The 22,674-nt window shown below is 45.1% G+C and overlaps 1 protein-coding gene across 1 annotated transcript in view; it reads left to right on the forward strand.

The window, feature by feature from the left end:
* LOC110984788 (uncharacterized) overlaps positions 1–22,674 on the forward strand; it is a 63,164-nt gene that overhangs the window by 30,788 nt on the left and 9,702 nt on the right. Inside the window, 20 exon segments of the mRNA XM_022245284.2 lie at positions 5,185–5,336; positions 5,339–5,458; positions 5,729–6,067; positions 6,776–6,898; positions 7,309–7,542; positions 8,199–8,354; positions 8,802–8,987; positions 10,532–10,759; positions 11,272–11,505; positions 12,099–12,788; positions 12,923–13,078; positions 13,461–13,689; positions 14,583–14,784; positions 17,819–17,978; positions 18,489–18,666; positions 19,007–19,146; positions 19,446–19,679; positions 19,802–19,905; positions 20,223–20,705; positions 21,223–21,416. Of these exon segments, the coding sequence (XP_022100976.2) occupies positions 5,185–5,336; positions 5,339–5,458; positions 5,729–6,067; positions 6,776–6,898; positions 7,309–7,542; positions 8,199–8,354; positions 8,802–8,987; positions 10,532–10,759; positions 11,272–11,505; positions 12,099–12,788; positions 12,923–13,078; positions 13,461–13,689; positions 14,583–14,784; positions 17,819–17,978; positions 18,489–18,666; positions 19,007–19,146; positions 19,446–19,679; positions 19,802–19,905; positions 20,223–20,705; positions 21,223–21,416 (4,542 nt within the window).

Below are 22,674 nucleotides of genomic sequence, written 5' to 3' on the forward strand. Positions count from 1 at the left end.
AGAAGTACTTAATGAATGGTTCTTCAAACAGCAAAGGCCATACATGCACATGCATTGTTGGCAATATGAGCAAAAAGCAAAAGGCTGATACTTTTATGCTGAAGTGTTTAATGAGCAACACTTGAGAGCCTTTTGCTTGTTGATGCGAGAAAGCAACAACTTGACTGTTGATTGCTTTTTTGGCACACTTAAAAAGAGTTATCCTTCCTCCGATAATAAGACTGGATAAGAGGGTAAACTTGTTGGAATGACCCAAAAAGTCCAAGAAATTGTAAGGGCGTCAAATTCACATTCACATGCTGTGAGCATTTTTGTAAACCTATCAAAAGATGATGAATGACCATATACCGGTAGCTGTCCTGATGAAACCAAATCTGAAAAGACTGGAAAGGTCCCGGACATTCCCCCTCCTCCTATTCTCAGTGACCCTTTCATTGTGGCAAATTTCCCACGCCTGGCGTGGTTCCTGGGGCAAAATAGCCTCTATAGTTCTTGTGTGCGTTCGTTATTTTGAATGAAAACACAGGTACACTTGCACCCAAGCCGTATACTTGTACATGTACACATGTAGGTTCTGAGGAGTTGCACTTTGTGTCTGCCATTGAGGCTTCTCAGTTGCTGGTCTAGCGTGTGCGCGCACTCAGCCACCAAAAGAATCCAACCAGAGTGATTCAGATACTGTCTCCAACAAGCGGGAAAAAACAAGAAGAAAAAAAACCCAAATTATTTGTTATATTGCTATTGAATCAGGAGAGGGCAAAGAAAACACCTGGCATAGGAGTGCACTCGGTTGGAGCAATGAGTAGCGCTGGGGTGGAGGCCCCAATGCATCCTGGGAGGCTCCCCATTGGTGGGCAGGTATTATTGTGCCATGCTCAGGCAGGTGTGCTTACCTGCTCTCATTGGCTTTTTTCCAGTTATTTATTTTTTTCACCTACGTTTGCACCCTTTACATGCTTTAATCTTTTCACATACTAGTAGTACAATGAGTTTAGATTACAAAAAATAGAAACCCCCCTTTCACCAATGGAGAAAATCTGCTTTAGAAAGAGGTAGAGCCCATTGCCTTTTTGTAAAATAGGGCCTCTCCATTCCATCTGAAAGACCACTTTGAAGATTTTTCATTCAAAGAGACTGTTTTAGTAGGATAATAAGATAAGATGTGTAAAATTTGGAAATTGTCAGCTTTTGCATCTAAACTTTTCATGTAATGTGAGAAATCTTGCAGTTGGAAACAGCACTTGCTTGCATACATGTACCCAGTACATACATGTGCATGCAGATACACGTAGGTCTCTGAAATTAATGATAGTCCGTTATTGAGAAGTCCAACTCTTGAACTGAGTAATTTCGCGTGACTTGGAACAGGAAGTGTTTCTTTATCAATACTGTGCCCAGAATATTTTGTTGTTGTTGTAAAAGTCCTGTATTCTCCCCACATCGAGGGTGGTGGTCTTTCATTTTTGATTTATGGAGAAAGGCAAACATGAAAGTAGGGAGTGCAGCAGATTCTTTGAAATAGTTTCAGGATTTATGAATATGCATCAAAGTAAATTATCAGTTTCAAAAATACAAAGCTTTTCCTTGTACATTCACAGCTGTACATTTTGTATTCACTGGGAAGGCCATCCGTTCAAACATTTGTTTAGAAAAGTAAAAAAGTAAAACCTCAATTTTCTCTGGGGCAGTCTTGAATCAATTTCCACAGTGGCAAGGTTTTCAAAATTGTCGTGCAGTCAAGATCCAGCGCAATAAAATCTAAAAATATGATCAACAAACTCACCCCCAGATATGTCTGGAATTTGGAATTGTGCACATCTCTCCTGTGCGTACATGAAAGAAATTTGTAAACATCACGCAGCATAAACCAAGTATCAGGCAAGCACGCCACATTCCTTCAACTTAAACCAACTCCTGCTTCCTCCTGTGCCTCCATGGTTTTAACACCAAACTCCTTTTCCTTGTTCTCTTACTTTCTGAATAGACCAGTTTCACTCTTCCCCCCCCCACTGTCAGGCCTGGTCAATTTACTCTTGGAGGAGTCGGATTTCAAAGGAAACCAGCAAGACCCCACATTCGACCCCTGGCACAGGGCCTGTTCTTTCATAACACTTTGGATTTAGTGTAACTCAAAACTGCCATATTGGGGAGCTGGGGGGGGGGATATCCATTGTGGGACCAGAGGAAGCAAGATGGCGAGGCCCCATTTTGCCAACCCATGGGTTTACATGTCTAACAGTATTGGTTGAGAATGATTGACCAATTTGCAGATACGCAACTCCATGGAAGTTTGTCAACTGCGTGGGTTTTGTGTTGGGCAGAATTCATCACTGCATGTGTCTGGATCATTCATGGAAACTGAGGACAGGGAGAGATATTGGGTTACGGAACAGTGGTGTAGTTGATATCGCACAGCTGAAATTTTGCATATGAAAATCAGGCTCTTTTCTTGTAGCTTAATTGCTTCAGTTCTAGTAGCCTACATGTAGCCCCTTTCGCTGTTAGGTGAGAAAATCAAGCTTTCTATTGACAAGGGTTTTGGGCTGTGATTGTTGAGATGGGTTCTTGCTTACAATACATTGAGAATGCTGTGCAGGCTCCGCATTTGGTCTGTTTTAGAGACGTGTTTGAAGCCTGACAGAAGGTGCAACAGTAACTGTCAAAAGTCTAAGTGTGGGCAATTCATTGTTTAGCTATCAATTTTGGTCCAGTTGTTTACTAGTCCCTGTCTGTGTGCGGTCATTTATCATGTGTGTACATGTCATGTTAATACATACCTCACATTGTGCATGCATATTTATCGTGAATCCTTGATTACCTCTTCTCTAAAAAAACCAGTTCATACTTGTATCTATTCTCGCATTCTGAATACAAGTTGCAGTGCCTTTGTATTTGTTCATTCTACCTTGAGCTTATTATGTGAGTCCTTGCGCATGCATGCCCAATTATACTCAAAAGTGGAACTACATTTCTGAACTGTAACTGTAGTCCCCCCCTTCCAAAAGGGAGAAAAGTTTTATCCATACGTTTACATGGGCCCATGGCCAGGCAGTAAACAAGCTCATTTAGTATGCGCACCTGTTCCCTGAGCTCGCGACCCCTTCTCACTCATTGGTTGGGTGAGCTCATGCATTATTCACTAGTCCGTGGTGGGGATAGTGCAGCATGTGCTATTTGGGAGGTAAACCGATTAGGGTCCATGGGTCAGGGTTTTGTTTGCTTGTGTGTACCTGTTGGCAGGGCCCTTTGGAAGGACAACCATTGCTGATTGTGTGCTTTACAGTTATAAAACAGAGTGATTCCACCTGTAATCCACTGTCCATTCATGGTCAAATGTAACCCCGTTACAGTAAATAAACCTTGAATGAATCTTGTGCAGTAACTTTGTGTGAAAGACAGTAAAAACTGTCATATCATTTAATGTACATGTACGTGTCATATTTTGTTTTTTCACTGAGCTAGAACTTCATTGTCGTGTTTTCTACAAAACTGTACAATAAAGTGCACTGTATACTGAACATACCGAGTTTACGCCCCCACTGACCATGGAGGGGTGGAGTAAGAAAAATGGAATATGATTTTGATGGAACACATTCGGCCTGAAATACATGGAGTTGGAAGCACAATATGTCTGCAAAACAGGGTTGCGGCAATTAATTATTTTGTTCAAATAGACACTTGCATTCTCACATTTCACTTATTTGAGGCCATTAAAAAGTTACCTGATCCTAAAGCTGTGAAAGCCAGTTATTCCTCTGTACATTTTTGTTAAATCTTTGCCTATTTATTTCAACAAAGTTTATAGAGATAGGGTTAGAATGACTAGTTAGCAATCTTTTTGAACAGATTTATTTCTGACAAGTATAATTATACAGTTTCAAATAAGCATGACCTGCAAGGTGATGTTGTCTGGTTACATCCCACTGCTGTTGTTAGCATAGGATAGCAGCAAAATTGATTTGTCAATTCATTATCTGGGCGAGGTACAAACCCTCTGAAAATATGACAGATTGCTAGCCAGTAATTCCCTCACATGGAGCTGTCTTCCCTATTTGGGCCCTGCGCGTGGGAAGAGCAGAGTCCTCACCCTCCCATGTTTGAATATAATTCCTCTGTCTCTCCAAACAATATGCCTTCATTATCAGGGCGAGACCTTACAAAAGTCGGAGCTGTTAAAGCCTGTTGAATCTCTGGATTTGATGATAATAACCTCCTTTCAAAAGGCTTGGCCATAATGGACAGATTAGGCCCCCTAAAAACCTCGTAGCCTCATTGTGCCTTGGGGACAGTCGAGCAAGATTCGCGTGGGGGGAGGGTGTTACGCGACCCAGTGCAGAGATCCTGTGCTTTGTGGTACCGGATTTGCTGGGAGTGTTTCTGCCTGAGCCATTTACATCATGGGTTCTTTCCTAGGTTTGAATAGTAGAATCTTGTTAAAATCCCCTATGGGTCCTTGGTTGTTCCCTTTGTCTGCACCTGCATTATTTTATATGTGGTTAGGCATTAGCTGGGATTATGACTTGAGATGTTTGACCTTCTGTTTCATAATCTGAACTATTTTCACTACAACTCATACAATTTAGGCTATTCACGCTGGTAGTTGTTACAGGTTCTTAAAGAGACTCAGATTCAAATTTTACAGATTCTTTAAGAGTCCCTTAAATTGCAGTTGTGAACTTTTGGCATGCTTATCCATTTACCGTATAATTTCTGCCCAATCAGGCCACAATCTTTAATTTACTTTAATTTAGAAAAAGGGGTGGTACATGTACCTGTACATTTAACTGTTGCTTTTTGCTTATACCCTCTGACACGTGAGCATTACCTCAAGATTCAATTTGGTTGACAGGCTCAAGCGTTGAGGGTGCATGTGTTGTGAGAAGATAGGAAAGACGGATATTAATGTAGAAACAAAGTTATACATGTGTGAGGGTTAAGATTTCAGAACGTAAACTAAAATCCAGGGAATGGACATGGATGTGCATATGAAAAGACCAGATTTTGTCCATGCTCTTTGATCTGCTGAAAGCCGGTTAAAGAGGTATCTATACTCCTCTTGTCTGCCAACACTGCAGTTGGACAGCGACGCCATATAGTAAGTGTGGTATATTTCAAACAGAATCCCAATATTTTCCAGCCTTACACCCATGTCTCTTCTCTGTCTTGTTTGTCTCCCGCTCATAGGTGTCCTGACACCCACGTGGGCGACACCTGCCAGTTTAACAACCCTTGCCGCCACAACCGCTGCCAGAACCGGGCCACCTGTCTGGTGGTGATGCCGGCGGACGGCTCCCAGCCCACCTTTAACTGCCAGTGCGACGTGGGCTGGACCAACTCCCTTGCGAACTGGAACTGCCTAATGTCTGCCGGGATGAGCAGCCTTGCCAGAATGGCGGCCGCTGCAGCCTGCGGGGCTCCGTGGATGACTACACCTGCGCCTGCAGCCAGGGCTTCACAGGTGTGTTGAGGGGGGAAAGAGGGGCGTAGTGGTAAATCTGGGAAGAGGTAGGGATATGGTACCATCAAGGGGAGGAGAGTAGGAGATGGAAGCTTATGATCCATAATTGGCAAAACTGAAATTCCTGCAAAAACTGGTGCTGCAATTTTTCGATAGCATGGTTTCCAAGTGTATATTATGAGTCAGTGTTGTCTGCAAAATCAAGTATTACCCATCCAATTGTTTTGATGTTGAATGGTGCATTCTTTCTAATTCCCTGTCACCTTGTAGGAAGAAACTGTACCATGACTGACCACTGCGTGGACAACCCCTGTCAGAATGGCGCCACCTGCAACTCACATGCCACTGGCTACAACTGCAGCTGCACCATCTTCTACCGGGGCACCCACTGCAACATTGACATTGATGAGTGCACGGCTCAGGTGACGGCCTGCCACAACGGCGGCACCTGCACCAATGTGAACGGCTCTTTCATCTGTACCTGCCCGCAGGGCTACACAGGCCGGCGCTGCGAGTCCATCTACACCCCATGCCGGCCCAACCCGTGCCACAATGGGGGCGAGTGCAACCCGACGGGTCTGTACTCTCACGAGTGCATCTGCCCCTCAGGTGAACTGAAGTGTCATGAGTTCTCTCTTTCATTTTGCTGTGAGGTACTGCGTGTAGCAAAATTCATGTCGTCAAAGCTATCCTATTTGGTTCTTCAAGACTGACTAGGAGATTTCTGCAGGGTTTTGCAGAACTTTGGAAGGGGACACCCAAATTCTTGTACTTAACTGATACATCCGCTGATACGTCCTTAGGTATTTGGAGTGTGGCACTATTTGCCTGTATAAGTTGTGCATTAGAAGATTGTGGCAGGTTCATCAATGTTCCAAGCACAAAATAGGCTTTTTGATTGCCCTATTTGGGATCCCTTATTTTGTGAAGAAAAAGTAGGTGTCTTTTGGTGTTCTTGTCTTCTTGCTATTGTCAGGATAAGTTGAAATTATGATACCTCACAAATTTTTCATGGGTTTGCTGGCACTTCATGTGCTCTGACAGCTTTTGAACTTCTTGAAATTCTTTCCATCAAATTTATATTTTGGAGTTCTAATAAATTGCACATGAATGATATTACTTGACTCGCGGTGTAAAAAGCATATGATACCCAGCATGTTTACATGTATTCTGTATTTTCAATGAGTCAGAGATATTCAGGATTTAGCACTCTCTAGTAGTCAGGTTAATTAAATTAATTGGAATGAAATTGATTTGGATGCGTCAGATGTTATCACATTTTGGTGAACTGATTTGTCTGTTCTTTACTTTTGGCAGGTTACACGGGTACCATGTGCGAAACCAATATTGATGATTGCATTTACCACCAGTGCCAGAATGATGGGTTCTGTATAGACGGAATTGACTCCTACACCTGCAGTTGCCCCCCAGAGTACACAGGTAAGACCCTTGACCTTGGTGTTACTCGCCCAAGGTGCATGCACAACCTAGCGTGTGCTGATATGGCATGGGCAATCCTATGTAATCGTGTGAGTGGCAGGCACAAAGCAACAGTTTCACCCAGGCATCTGTAGCCTCTTTTGCCTGTTTGCTATTTAGGGACTCCTCCTGTAATTAGAATCCACGAATTGTGTCGGTAAAGACTGTAAGTCAGTCGAGGATGACTGCACTCTGTCATGCAAATGCGATATAGCTAAAAAGATGGTCTGGAAAGATCATGAAATCAATTGACTGTGCCACGGACACATTAGTAGTCCCATCTGAGTCGTTTTCCAGCATCATAGGATGGTGCACCAGGATTCAGTTTAACGTCCCCCCCACCTCTTTGTGATTGGCGATCCCCCTTGCAGGCCAATACTGCACGGAGGATGTTGACGAGTGCACGCAGCAGCCAGATCTGTGTAGGAACGGAGCCACCTGCCGCAACAGTGTCGGTGGGTACCGGTGCCTGTGCGTCTACGGCTTTGAAGGGGAGCACTGCGAGCAAGATAGCAACGCCTGCGAGACCAACCCATGCGAGCATGGCGCAACGTGTCAGGACGAGGTGGCCAGCTTCAAGTGTATCTGCGCGCCTGGGTTCACCGGTGAGACTAGTCAAGTTCCCCCCTTGGGTCCTTTTTTTTCCCCACATGCAGGGAAATTGTTCTATCTGTGAGCCAGGCCTCAGTGAAGGAGAGTTGTGAAGACATGTAGCACTGAGTATGAACAAAGCCATCTGCCAGGGAAATGAAACGTTTATTAACCCGTTCACGCTGGGAGTTTTTTGACTGCGACTGCTGGGCTGCGGTATGCCCAGTATGCAAAGCCCTGTCCAGCAGCCGCTGGCCCACAATTGAAACCGCAGGTGCATTATGAATAGAGTGCATGTGTGTTATGCAATAATCTTTACACGAAAGCCGTGGCTGTTGACGTCTCCCGGAGCAAAAGGGTTAAGGAAAGTTGCTGTAAAGATTAATGCAGGATGGGCAGTTGTCTGTTGAGCATGCACATGTTCAAATGCGCTTTTTAAGATGGCGCTTCGTGAGTGTTTGGGGGGATAGTTTCTAGTTCTTAGACTACTTACGTCAGGAATAATACTGCTTTCTTCAAGGGCACTGCTGTAGACAGATTTCTTAGTAGGATTGATTGCTGTGTGAACTTGTGAAGGAGAGTTTACTTACCTCAGTGCATTATTTCACTGGATTCTGTTGTTTGCTGTAGACATTTCAGTTCACGATTGTCACTCTTTCTAAATTGGCAGGATTGTTCTGTCACCTTGAGGATGCCTGCATCAGTAACCCCTGTGCAGCCTCGGCTACCTGCAACACCAACCCCAGCACGGGCGACGCTGTCTGCCATTGCCCCATGGGTCTTATGGGCAGTGACTGCTCCATTGACGTGGACGAGTGTCTGTATGGTAAGTCAGTGGTACATTGTCTTGTGCCATGCTTTTTTGGGCCCGCCTCTCAAGGAATTGTTGAGATCTTCGCAGTGTCTAATGGTAATCTGTAGATGGCTACGAAATATTGCATGGTTGCATAGAAATCTCACACTGACTTCATGGGAGCCCTCATGATGGAAATTCTCACCGTGATCACAGTGGAACCTCACAGGTGCAATTCAGTGTAAATCCTCTTGTGTATAGCATTCCTTGTTGTAGAGTAATACCATAGGAGCTCTTGTTAACCACAGGTTTTAGAATGCCCTGACTAATACACGTAGCATTGCATCAAACTCCTACATTAAAGCTAAAGCCATATTTTCCTTGGAAAGAGTAAATTTGAACCTGGTTCCACCCAAAAAGAAAAGTTAAGAGTTTTTCCGGGTGTCAGCAATAATTGTTTGCCCTGTCTTTTCCCCTCAGATCCATGTGAGGTTGACCGTGGCAATGAGTGCGTCAATACTTTTGGCTCTTACCGTTGTAACTGCCCGCCCGGTTACACAGGGATGCGTTGTGAGATCGACGTTAACGAGTGCGAATCAAATCCATGCGTCAACGGGGCCACTTGCCTGAATCTGGCCGGGATGTTCCGATGCGTCTGCATCATAGGTGAGAAAAACTGAGATGCATAAAACTGAATGTAGAATGAATGTAGATGAGAGGTGTAAGGGAAGAATGCGAGATTGTACGAGAGGGGCACTCAAGGTTTACTTTGAGCTTTTAATGGGGTTTTGTGGGGAGTTTTACCTTGGGGCAGGGGGGAACGTTTTTTACCCTGTGTTTAATTTTCAATTCTTCCCTTGTCCAGTCAATCACATATTGGGTCTCATTTGGCATGAAATAAGCAGTCCTCACCCATTTCAAGCGGGACGACTTGCAAACGCACAGGGATCTTTCTGTTCCATTTACCTGGTGAAATGTGTATACACGCTGATGCAGTTCCGTATTCAGCTGCCGATCACGACTGTAATCATCTCCAAGCTGGAGTGGTTCCCATTATGCCAGTGCCCACACCCGCGCACACCCTCACCCACACACAGGCTCAATCTATTCCGTGGAGAATGAGTGCATGTGAAGCTCTCAAGCAGCTTTATGTCATGCCTGGATGTGGTAGCAGATATCACTCTTTGACATTGTCCTTTTAAGAAGTGGGCTATCTCCCGCATATAATAGTACCGCACCAGCAGTAAGCTCGTTGTGGAGTAACGCTGTGTACAAGTGGTTGAAAGAAGGCAGTGTCATTGCCAGAATTTATTTGAGTAGCTTTTGACTGTATTTGATACTAGATAGATAGATTTGATACTAGGCTTGCGAAAAGATTTACAACTCTGATGGGCACCTGTTGACAGATTTTTCTCTGTGTTTATGCCTTTTTGTTGTGTGGTGGATTGTCCCCAAAGATGCGTGGAAATCGTGGAAGATATCAGCGTCACTGATAAATGCAACTTTGTCAAGAAGTCGCATTTCTAGTTCAGTCATTGGGAAGGGTCTCGGGAATGAACCAGAGCGTTCAGAGAATTCTGCTGCACTTCTGCTTGTTTTAGTTGGGAGCAAATCCTCTTCCCAGTCAGAAGAGCCTGGAGACACCGAGCGCTTCTGTACATAGGAATGTGTGCCTGTGGATAAAATCACCTGGGAACAGTCCTCAACTAGGAATGTACAGGCAACCCTGCAACCACACTCTCTGAAAAGGAGGGATCCATGAAAATCTAGGATATTGAGAATATGAGGGGTTTTAGTACACTTGGTAGTTGCTTTGGCAATCGTATTCATGAATGCGGGCAGTGTGAAAATGCTGTACTTATCACTGATGATGTACGGCTTGTCCTTGGCGTTGCAGCAAAGACACAAGGAATGTCTTTGCTCTCAGCAACTTCAAATAAATGTGCAATTTCAACAATTTGAAATCAGTGGTGTGTCTCGCTGTGAGTTGTGTGTAAATGTACTTTGATAATTTTGGGGTCCAAACATGCTATGGGCATATTTAGAAGTCCCCACATCCCAATCCAGTTTTGTCAAACAATGTCTTCCCAACAGTGTATTTAACAGGGGGTGGTGCAGAGTGCCGTGTTACCCTTTGTGAAGATCCTGTGGTTTTTTCCTCTCCCCTTCCCCCTCCCCTCTTCTGTTCCCCCCCCCACTTTACCTGTCAGGCTACACTGGTACATACTGTGAAAATGACCTCAATGAGTGTCACAGCAACCCCTGCCTGAATGACGGTGTCTGCCTGGACCAGGTGGGCCGGTATCGGTGCAACTGCCTGGAGGGCTTCACGGGGCCGCGCTGTGACCAGAATGTGGATGAGTGTGCGTCCGATCCCTGCCAAAACGGCGGACTGTGCTATGATGGGGTGAACCAGTACACGTGCACCTGTCAAAGCGGTAAGACTTGGCTTTGTGGTATGAAACTTTCTCAGCACGTATTCCCTCTGAATCAACAAAAGGTGACCAGCAGAAATCTTCTATGGCGTGTGCTTTGCCTACTTTTGGTTCAGAGCAATAGCTTTTGCAGAGTAGGTTCTTTAAATTTAAGTGGCAGACTTGATCACTGATGCATTTTTTCCTTCATTTGCATTATTTGGCTTCACCACTGCACTGTTAACCTACCCCAACCTGCCCTGTCTTTCGCAGCCTGCACATATACCACTAAAAATCGGATTCACATCTCGGGATTTCAAGTCAAAATTTTAGTCATCCCTGAATAGTGATTGAAAGATACAAAGGTTTTTTTGTAACCTGTAATTTGGGTTTGGTTCTCCTGAGAGACAGTGTTATAGAACACCATTTATGTGTCTTAATTGAATTGTAATTGAATACCCATTCCTGAAGAGTGATGCGCTTCATTCAGAGGATGCATCCAAGTTTGTTATTAACATCCTTCCCTTTGTCTGCAGGCTACACCGGCTTCAATTGTGAGACTGACTTTGACGATTGCCAGCACGACCCCTGCTTTTACGGCCACTGCGAGGACGCCCTCGATGGCTTTGTCTGCCACTGTAACCCAGGCTATGATGGGCGGCTGTGCGAGAACGAGATTGATGAGTGCTCGGACGAGCCCTGCCAGAATGGTGGGACCTGCGTTGACCAGCTGGCGGGTTACCAGTGCATTTGTGTGTCCGGCACCACTGGTAAGATCATGCTGCGAGACACCGTGGTTGGAGCAGAAACATCCCTTGAAAATTTCACGTTCAAACAAGTCAACCAGTTTCCAGCTGGTGGCTAATCCTGTACCTCACTTTTGATATTCACCCCTGTGTCCCGTTTCCCTTTGATCTCCAGTAGGTTCTTGTTAAAGTCCAGAATAGCTCCTCTTTTGCTCTTAAATCGGTTGGTAGTCATTTCCAAGCCTTGCGAGAGGCAGCTTCCACTGAAAAAAAAGTCGATCATATTGGGGCATGGGAACGTTTCATAATTACAGAAGGCGGTATTTACTGCGGTACCGCTGTATTTTTGCGGTACCAGCATTAAGCCCTTTCGGCTAACTAGTGCGGTGCCGCTAAAAAAACAGCGGTACCGCAGTAAATACCGCCTTCAAAAATTATGAAACACTCCCTAACAATGCACTTTCTTATTTAAAAAGTGTGTCCCCCCTCTGATGAATTATTATTGAGATAAATTTTGAATTTTGGAAGTCAACGTTTTGTGAGAGAAAGCTAACCGGCATAGGTAATTGTGTTAGATGAATTTGTCAGTAAATGTACTTTGTTTGATTCGTTTGCAGGGTCTACTTGTTCTATAAATACTTATGAATGTGCATCCAACCCCTGCGAACATGGTGGACAGTGTAACGATCTAATTAATGGATACGAGTGTGAATGCATGCCTGGATATGAAGGGACGCACTGCCAGGTCAACATAAATGAATGTGATTCCAACCCGTGTGCAAATGGTGGGACCTGCCATGATGATGTCAATCGATTTATCTGCACGTGCCCGCCAGGCTACCATGACGCCTTCTGCTTGTCCAGCATCAATGAGTGCGAGAGCTCGCCGTGCCAGAATGGTGGTACGTGCCAGGATGGCGTCAATGAGTACATCTGCGAGTGTGTGGCAGGCTACAGCGGGCGCCTTTGTAACGTGGACATTGATGAGTGTGCCTCAAACCCGTGCCAGCATGATGGCCGCTGCACGAGCGACCTGGACTTCTATGCCTGCGAGTGCCGTGAGGGCTATGAGGGGACCAACTGCGAGAGCAATATTGACGACTGCGTGCAGTCCCCCTGCCGCAACAACGGCACCTGCATCGACGGCGTGAATGCCTTTGAGTGCGTCTGCATCCCACCATACACTGGTGAGGTTTGTAATGACCTGCTGGAACCCTGTGAAAACCATCAGTGTGAGAATGGAGCCACGTGTGAGCCTTTCCCAAACTACAACGATTACTCCTGTCGCTGTCCAAATGGCTACACAGGTAATTTCAAAAATGTTGCTTTCCAATCATACTCTTTTGCAGCATTCTGAGAACCACCTTGGAAGAGCGGATGACAATATTTCTACGAGTAGGGAAAGGCAATGATAAATTTGTGTTGTATCTCCTGCTTCCAGGTGAATTTTGCAACCGTGACATTGACGAATGCGGTGAGTACCCACCTTGCCACAATGGTGCTGTCTGCAACAACACATTTGGCTCCTACGACTGCATCTGCCCTCCGGGTTTTGGGGGTCAGGACTGCATAACAAACATCGATGAATGCGCATCGGGTGAGTTTATGAAAACAGTCTCCGAATTGGCTCTCCCATTTTGTAATCATTTGTAACCTGCACAAGATAATGCGTTGGTCTCATTACGAAAAAGGCTAAGTGGCCATGCAGTTCTTTGTGGGAGAGACAGAACACTTTTTTTTCAGCAGATTGGTCATTGCTTCACTTTCCAGAAAAGAGGAATGGGACAATTTGAAAGAGCTGCCGCTCTTTTATGCCTAAGAAAGGACTTGGACTTTTCATTTCTAACCATCTTCTCACAATGTGGTTTACTTTGTATAGGGCTGATTTTGAAGTCCCGGTACCTGTAGTGGCAGATCCTTGCTATTGAAAACGTTGAATAGTCTTAATAAATTTCTTGATACTGTATTGGATTGTTCAGAGCCTTGCCAGAATGGAGCGGCCTGCTTTGACAAGACCAACGACTACATGTGCGGCTGCCTGCCGGGCTTCATGGGCAAAAACTGTGAGACGGACACAAACGAGTGCGAGTCCAACCCCTGCCAGAACGGTGCCACCTGCCATGACTACGTGGCCAGTTTCACCTGCGCCTGCATGTCAGGCTTCAGCGGCGTTTACTGCCAGACCAACGACATGGACTGCACCGAAAGGTAAACGAGGGAAGCACCTATCTGTTCCCAGCCAAGGGCGGATGTTTATCTTGGCATAAAACGAGTGAGAATGTGTCTGGGTCCCCCCTTCCCCACGGGAGTAATGCCCGTCAATCGCAGGCTGCTCTTGGGCTAATTCCAGCATCCATGTACAGCTCTGGGTGGAGAGGGAGAGGCGAGCCAATGCCTCATCCTTTGGCCAGGCAGGAAACAGGAACCAGACTTGAAACCAAGGAATGTCTTCAGAATCAAAAACAGCCTCGTAGAACCCTTTGCATATACAACAGGCATGCACTTCACACTGGTCCCATTGGGAATTGAAAAACACTGTACAAAATGTTGGAAATATTGGAGTTTCCTTGTTTTTTGTTTTGTCTAAGTTGCATGCCTGATACAATCTTGTGTTTACCCTGGGCACAGTTTCTTAAAGCTCAGCAGAAACGCTGTGCTTTCTGCAGCAGAAAATGATACTGCTGCTTTAGGCTTGTTACAATGGTATTGATTGGCTTTCAGTTAATATGTTGCATCCGAATGAAGATATCACTTAAGGGTTGAGTGTGAGATCATCAATTTGAGCATCCGTCTGTTAGATGGATGATCAAATTTGGTTGTTCGCACAGTTGATAATTCCAGGATGCTGATGTCTCAGTAAGAATTCTTGTTACATTTCGGAAAAGATGAACTTTTTGTAACGTCAGCAGATTTCACTCCATCGGCCTGTATTTGTAAATTTCAAATTAAATATGGACATTTGCTTAAAGAGGGGCCAGCCTTGGCGTGTGTTTCTCATCATACCGTTCCTTTGTTTGAACAGTTTGAATGGCTGAAATTCTTTCCCTGGACCAGATTTTTTTTGTTGACCCCCCTCCGCCAACTCTCTTCCCTGCCCCCAGTTCTTGCCTGTATGGCGGTACATGCGTTGATGGCGTCAATGAATACACCTGTCGGTGCACGCCGGGGCACACCGGTCCCAACTGCCAGTACCAAGTGGATGAGTGCAGCTCCAATCCTTGCCAGAACGGGGCCACCTGTGTGGACCACACCGGCTACTACACCTGCAACTGTGCACTGGGTTACCTCGGAGACAACTGCCAGGTGAGTTGGTAGTGTCTTGTATGAGCATCTTGCCGGAGGTTTGTTTGACGTAGGTCTCTGTTTCTGCGTGGTGTTGATCTGAGCTCTTCTTGGCTTGACTAGCTGGAAAGATGGCTTTTCTGGCCAATTTCAGCGTGTGGACGCATGCATTGAAGTATTCCCCTTGCTGGCCACAGAAAAAGAGGTGTTTCTGACACTTTCAATGCCCATTTTTTTGGCCCAACAGGTTTGGTTTCCTGTTACCCTAAGAGAGCTAGTGGGGGGGGCAGAGCCGTGCAATATTTGTTTTTATATCGCCGCTGTGCATTTATTTTTCATGCGCCGAGCCTTCAGGGTTTTTTGGGTTAATATTTTGAAAGTAGTTCTTGAAAAACGGACATACCATTCTTGCACTCCACCCATTTTTCTGAGACATGTCAGTTAAAATACATGCTGTTTTTCACTGTCTTGCTTGGTGCATGTAGGCTGGCATATTGCTCGGTCTTGAACTTCAGATAACTGTAAGGACAAAACTATAAGTGAGGTTGACTTCAAGCGTCAAATTTGCACTGATGACAAGTGTGTCTTTGCACGCATGTCAAGGTTTGAAGGAAATAGGCTTGTTACAGCTGAGTTGTTATTAAGGTGTAGAATCCCTCCTCCCCTCCCCTGCCGTGAGGTGGTCTGAAAAAATGCGGCTCCTTCAGGGTGTGCCATTTGCACATGAACAAGTGTGTGCTTCTGAATGTCCGTCTTTGCTGATGAGCACAGCGCACCCTACTACCATCATGCGCAGCAACCAGTATCCAGTGTTCTAGCCAGGCATTCAAAAGCATATTGGGCCGATACGCTCAGCAAAAACCCTGACACACTGAAAATCCCCCTGATACGCAATCTATACGCTTCTATCTTCCTTGTGAATGCTAATATTAAATTTAAGAAACATTGCAATAAAAAAACACCCACAAAAAGTCACCAGAATATCGGCAGAATGCACGGAAATTGAATGAAACTTCCACAACGTGACATAGTACACCGTCGTACATGTGCACAAGTTTCCACTTGTCGTGTTTTTGTATCCTTACTTGGTGTTTTCACATTGTAGTGTGAAACAGAGCATTTTTCTTTATATTTTCGGTATCCTTGATCATTATCATTTATTTTTTGGTAGTGCATGTTCGTTATTTTAAGACCAAATTTTTAAATATTTTTGGCACAAACATCTAACCAACCTTGTGATATCAATACTGAGAATAAGTTTCGAATGATGGTAACTTATATTCTTTTTGACAAAAGATTTAAAACCCAGCAAGAAAGTACAAACAATGGTTGGGGCCTAGGTGCATCAAGTTAATTTTTAAGTAGGCATGCCTGTTTTTGTATTCGTAAAATCATCACACGTGTTGAGTTAAAACCCCAAGAAACTATTCAGATTGAAGTTTTTCCAAATGAAATGAAAACTGAGGTGTACCGTGTAGGCCTGTTAAGCTTGTTTTGTAGTTATTTTTCATTGATGCATATTAATAGAATTTTGTACCATGGAGCGTCTCATACAAGAACAAGCACCTGTAAAATACTATTGTGCAGTAATGAAACGTGGATCAGATATCCCATAGTTTATTGAACATTTGCCCCTTTCCTTAGCAAAAGCACAACAAAAACACGAAGCGAAGCCCCTCCCCCCAAAAAAGTAGAGAAAAAGGGTAGAAGTCAGTTTGAAACCGATAATTTTGCTGTTTACAATGACTGAATGGGGGGTAATGGAAACTTAAAACAAAGCTGTTACATTTAATGTCATAAATGTTAAACATTGCCCTCGGTGTCAAATAGTATCCAGTTCCCCCCCCCCGCATCCGGCAAGTCGGGCAGATGCCCCTATCCTTTAATTTCATCCTGGCCAGAACACTCATCAAATGTTCCTTGTATTTGTTGCGAGCCCATTGAGCTTGCTGGATCAAGAACTACAATAAATGAAATTCTAGCCTGACATTTTGCCCATATAAAGATATAAAGAGTTTGCTTTCCTACAGTCGTTTAAAACGGTTGAGTAGAGTCAACACAAAGCTTCTCAACGCGAAGCTGGTGGTTAAAAATACATGAAGACTTGGGAAACCAACAACAACAGGCAAAAGATAAAATGTTGGGAGCTGTTAAGTGCCTTGTGCTCATCCGGATCCATGAATTGATCTGTGAATGGATCTTTTGTCCTGCATCCAGCAGACCGTGGCAGTGCTGGCATCTATCACTTTTTTCAGAGTCAGCTTTTTTATGTGAGTGTGATAAATGCTCCCAACTTTGTTAAGTTCTTGTTTAATAGGAAACAGCTGCACAGCTTTGCATCTCCTGGCTGCTTGGCCTGTTGTTGCAGAAGAGCACCTGTTTTTGACCCGTGTGAACATTTTGACAAAAGAAAATGTTACATGATATTTGTGCTTTTAATGTTAAGTGAATACTGCACTAAGATCGTATTTGAAATCAACTTATGTTTTTGTTTTGTTTGAATCAGAGGGGTAATCCTTGCAAAAATCGTGGATACTGTTTCTGTTCACCTTACTTCTAAATTAACTTCTTTTTCATATGCCCTTTGTGATTTTTGGCCCAAAACGTTTGAAAGACCTCGTGCAGAAATACAGTCGAGAAGACTCAGTTGTCTTTGGTGAAGCAAAGTGTATAAAAGGAAAGTCTTTCCACCTTTAATTTGTGATGTTTTCTGGTCTGAAAATTCAGAAACGGTAGAATCCAAACTGTTGTAAACTTACCATCTTCCCCAATCTCTGTTAATGTACTATGTCAGAGACGTTGATTTGGGACTCACTTTTCACATGGAAGGTTGACCCTGGTTGAGTCACCACCTGTCGATTGTATAACCCTGCTCTGCAGAACTTCCCACGCAACACAGCCAGACCTGCCAACCTGGATTTACCCGCAGAAATACACGTGTTGCTATCCTCTCGTATTCATGGCGTCATGCTTCACTGCTCCATTGCTTAGATTAAATGAAAAAAAAAAAACAAACTCCCATGTATGTTTGTCCTTTGTGGCTTTTCCCACGCAGGATCTGGTTGACTGGTGCAGCGCGGACAATAACCCTTGCTCCAATGGGGCCACCTGCACCCAGACGGGCAACAGATATGCCTGTACCTGCGAGGGGGCATGGGCCGGTTTCCTGTGCGATGTCCACCAAGTGTCCTGTGAGGTTGCTGCTGCAGAAAAAGGTAGGCAACCAGGCGTCTGTTTGTTAATGAATAATTTGCCAATACTCAGGCTGTGTCCAGAGCTACGGCTATTGTCTATGCGTCTTCTCGCATTTCCAATGGTTCCATGTTCCTTAGTTCCATGCCTTGATTTTGTTGTACCAGTGAATGTTCTCAGTTTGATGTTTTTTCGTTCTTGTTATGATTTCCACTTATTGATGCAGTCAACTGTGAACTCTAGAAATAACCTATTTTGGGATCAAATTACCTATCAATAACATGCTCTTGGTTTTGTTTATCTTCCATTTATAACTAATCCCACACATCGCAGATTTGTCTGCGCTGTAGTTTTTTAACATTTGAGATTAAATGGAAACTAGATCCATCTTTTACACAGGAAAAAATTGTTTGGCTGGGCATCATGATTCACGACAGATTCTGCCCAAAAAAGGCGGCATTCAATAATTGCTTTGTGATTGAGCACAGTGACTTTGTCTCATCTCTTAATGTGTCGTTTGCCCCTCTTCCTAGGTGTAACTGTGGACAACCTGTGCCTTCACGGTGGCAGCTGCCAGACCCGGGGCAACAGCCACACATGCCAGTGCCTGCCAGGCTATCAGGGAAGCTACTGCGAGACCAACATCTGGGAGTGCGCCTCTGCGCCCTGCCTGAACGGGGGAACCTGCCATGACGGGATCAACGAGTACAGGTAGGCACAAACCCCCCCCCAGTGCCTCAAAGTCAGCTCTGTAAAAGATGACCAACACAAAAATGTGTTTGTGCCTTTTTTGTTCTGGTGAACAGGGGGGAAATTTTGCCTCAGGTCAACTGATTTTCCAGTTCTTTATCAACTTGTTTGATTAGAAATTGAAAAGTGTTGTAGGAAGTCTCGCGTAGCTGTGGGCGTTCATCCTCCCCTCTACCTGCACACCTGGGCTCTAATTGATTTCAAAGTTTGGGTAAGGGGTGTTAGTTCAGCTGTTCCCAGTGCATTGCTGGCACCCCACGAGAGTACCACCTTCTTCAGTCTTCTTGTCGATGCTTTCCAGCTGTTCCTGTGTGCCAGGCTCTGAGGGACACAACTGTGAGCACAACGTGGACGAGTGCGCCAGTTTGCCATGCATGCACGGCGGCGTCTGCCATGACCTGGTCAACTCTTACAGCTGTTCCTGCAAGTCAGGGACTGAAGGTGAGGCAGTGACCCCTGACTTTTGTCCAGGTCTTTTAAATAGAGTCCCTCCAATGTTCACACCTCAAGATGTGCAGATGTGTGATTTTAGGCCTGTGGAAACTGTTGGTGTATGGCACACCGTATATCGGTGAGATCGGCAAAACGTTTGGCCTCCTGTTTGTAGTTGTTTGATTCGTGCTTGAAATGAGCATCTCTTTGTTAGTCAGCAATTGAGAGGCTTCCCTAAAATGCCCCTCTGGGCTTGGTCATAGCATTTTCCCTCTTCTGATTTGTCTTGGTGCCATTGTTTTCAATAGGTATCAACTGTGAGATCAACCTGAACGACTGCTTTTCGGGGGCGTGCTTCCATGATGGCACCTGCCAGGACCTGATCGGCACCTTCACCTGCGACTGCCCGCCGGGCTACGTGGGGCAGCGCTGCGAGGGGGACATCAACGAGTGCCTAAGCATGCCCTGTGATGCTGTGGGTAGCTCAGGCTGCGTCCAGGAGGTCAATGACTTTGAATGCATCTGTCACTTAGGATATGAAGGTAAATTGCAGGTCTGGAAACTGTCCATGCCTATTTTGAAAAAAAAAAAAAAACAACTCCCCAGTCTGCTGAAATTGTGAAGGCACTCACATCATTGAGTCTATGGTTGTGTCGTTTGACAGGGCGGCTGTGCGATGTACAGGTGCACTACTGTGATTCAAACCCATGCCAGAATGGAGGCACGTGTAGGCTGACAAGGGGTGGATTCCAGTGCCAGTGTGTACAGGTAACACTCCGCCGTATGGCATATTTCAGTGCCCATCCAAATCTGCCCGACATGCGCAAGTGTTACTGACTCTCAGGTTGGGCGTTGTGTTTTGTGAAGTACAGACAGAACTTCTTGCATGCCGTAATGGCCTAGCTGTGTTGTAAACCAGTGTTTGTCAGTGTAAGTTGGGAAGAGTACACTAGAACACTGCAATTCCATTGAGTATTATTTGAGTGAGAATGGACAAGGAGATAGAAAAAGTATGTGGAAGAGGTTGAGCACATGATGTACAGGTGGTCTTAATACATATGGATTTTATTTGATATGCTATTCAGGACTTCAAAGGAGACACCTGCACGGAAGTGGTGACTGTGTGTGACGCCAATCCATGTCTGAATTTGGGCACCTGTCAACTGGACGAGACCAATCGCCTTGGTTACGTTTGCGACTGTCCGCCTGACATGTTTGGCATCAACTGTGAGGTGCATGACCCCTGCCGTGCTGCGCCCTGTACCCACGGTGGCGAGTGCCTGGCTCAGTTGAACAGCTTTGCCTGCCGGTGCCCACCCTACTGGAATGGACAGCGCTGCCAAGTCTACGACCCCAACTTTCCGGGTGGTATCGGGGCAGAGCCTGTGCCGGCGTCCTCTACTGTGGGCCCACCGGATGTTGAGTCAACCGAGAAAACCCATTGGCCACCGATCCCATCGACTGCCACACCGAGGGAGAGCACCACCAATCCCGAGCCAACCACGGCCACCGGCAATGACTTCTGCCCAGCTGCGTGCATACCAAGGAAAGGCAATAATATCTGCGAAGTGAGTTGTAAAAAAAAAGTTGTTTACAAAAATTGTATATTTATCAGCAGGCATATGTTGAGGAACTCCGTATCTAAAGTTTTTGAAGAGCTGATGCCAAAAGCCTGTCAGCAAACTTGAACGAATTTCATAACAGTTACTGATTGTTTGTTGAAGAGCAACATTTCACTTTGATCACTTGAGCACTTTGATCATGCACTTTGTGTGTGTTTAGCTTGGTTTCTGGCACATGGTTAATGAAATCAGAAATTGTAAGTTCTTACCAAAATTGCGAATTTGTACATTTTTGCAGTTTAGAATGTGTGCCGCAAAATTAGATTAAAACAGTTAAAGAATTTGCATGCAGCAGTAAGCTGCTTGCTGTTTGTCAATCGATGAAAATTCAGGGAATGCCAGGCTTCCCAACAATCTCTGAGGGAAAGAAAGGGGTGCTTTCAATAAAGGAGCAGGAGCATGGTGAGTTCCAAGACTCTGCTAAAACTCCTGGTCTCCCCCCCCTCCATACCATCCTCTCCAGGCGGAGTGCAATAATCGCGGCTGCGACTGGGATGGCATGGATTGCACCTACGGCATCGACCCTTGGATCAACTGCACCGTCAGCACCACCAGATGCTGGGAGCTTTATGGTAACGGGGAGTGTGATGAGATCTGCAACAACAGGGAGTGCATCTATGATGGCTTTGACTGCGAGGGAAGGCTGCCCGAATGCAAGTATGTATTCAGCGATGGAAATAAGAAAATAGAGTTGATTAACAAATTTGCTAATCATAGTGCCATTTGAGTAGCATTATGATGAAATTGACCAGCAAAAAAATAAATGGGCCTAATTCAGTACCATTATACCATGGTGTACAGTTTTAATATCCACTGATATCTGTACACGAAGGCTAAATTATGAAACAACACACAGGTATGGTGTAGCATGGTGGTTGGTTATGGCTCTGGCCAAAAATTGGGTGGAGAAACAATTTTTACAGAATCAAGGGGAAAATAAACAAAAACCCACTGTCGTCAAGTCCGTACTTGCCATTTTAGCTCCTAAGATGTTCTACATTTGGCCTAGATCGGTTGGTGACTTCAACATTTTGAAAATATTAAACAAGAAAAGCAACAAGAAGTGAAGCCGCTATCGCTAGTGTGGGGCCGGCGGGGCTGGTTTCTGATCCGCGCCGCGAGCTCGCCGCATGCATGATTTAACCACTTCGGACCGGGGCATTTTTCAACGTTGAGGATGCTGGGCCGGCATTACTATCATTTTTTCCGTTTTCAAAATCCTTCAACAATTCATCATTCCATTTAACCGTCGTTTATAGCCGCACGGAGTAATCTTCAGGCACTACTCTAAGTTGACAGGTGACCTTCATTGACGCCCGAATATTTCAGCCAGGCCTGCATCCTTGTAAACAGAGCCCAGATTGTGCGGTGTTATACAGCTGTCTTTTGTTCACGAACCTGGCTCAGTGCACTGCTGACCTCTTTTCAATAGGGGCCAGATTAGCATGCAGCGGTGCTGTGTGGCTCATCGCTGCGGTGGTGGAGAGCTTTTGTCCCCGGTGGTAATCCGCTTGCTCTAAATACCCCAAACCGTGGTATACGGTTTCAAAATAACGCTGGATTGTCACCACTTTTGAGAGTGAAAAATGCCGGTCATGCCCAGCAGCCTGGTCTTTTGTTCGGAGTACGGTCTTTTGTTACAGGGCCCTGTTTCCTTTGTCCGAGTTCGGAGACCCCGGCCACACATATAAACCATACGGCTCCAATCCCGAAGTCCCCGGCTGGTAGTGGTTAAAAAGAAATTTCCATTTGCAAAAATTGCACATCAGTGTTAGGTTTGCCTCACTTTTTGCACAAAATGTATCACATTTTGCGATGTGAATCCAGCAATTTCCGTCACTGGCATTTGACTCCCATTTCTTGGGCTTGATTGGATACGTATCTGAGTGATTGGTGGGGGCTTGGTCAGGGTTTT

This window comes from Acanthaster planci, linkage group LG11, assembly GCF_054643075.1.
Source record: "Acanthaster planci isolate LZ-2023a linkage group LG11, COTS_SCS, whole genome shotgun sequence".
In the NCBI taxonomy this organism is placed as follows: Eukaryota; Metazoa; Echinodermata; class Asteroidea; order Valvatida; family Acanthasteridae; genus Acanthaster; species Acanthaster planci.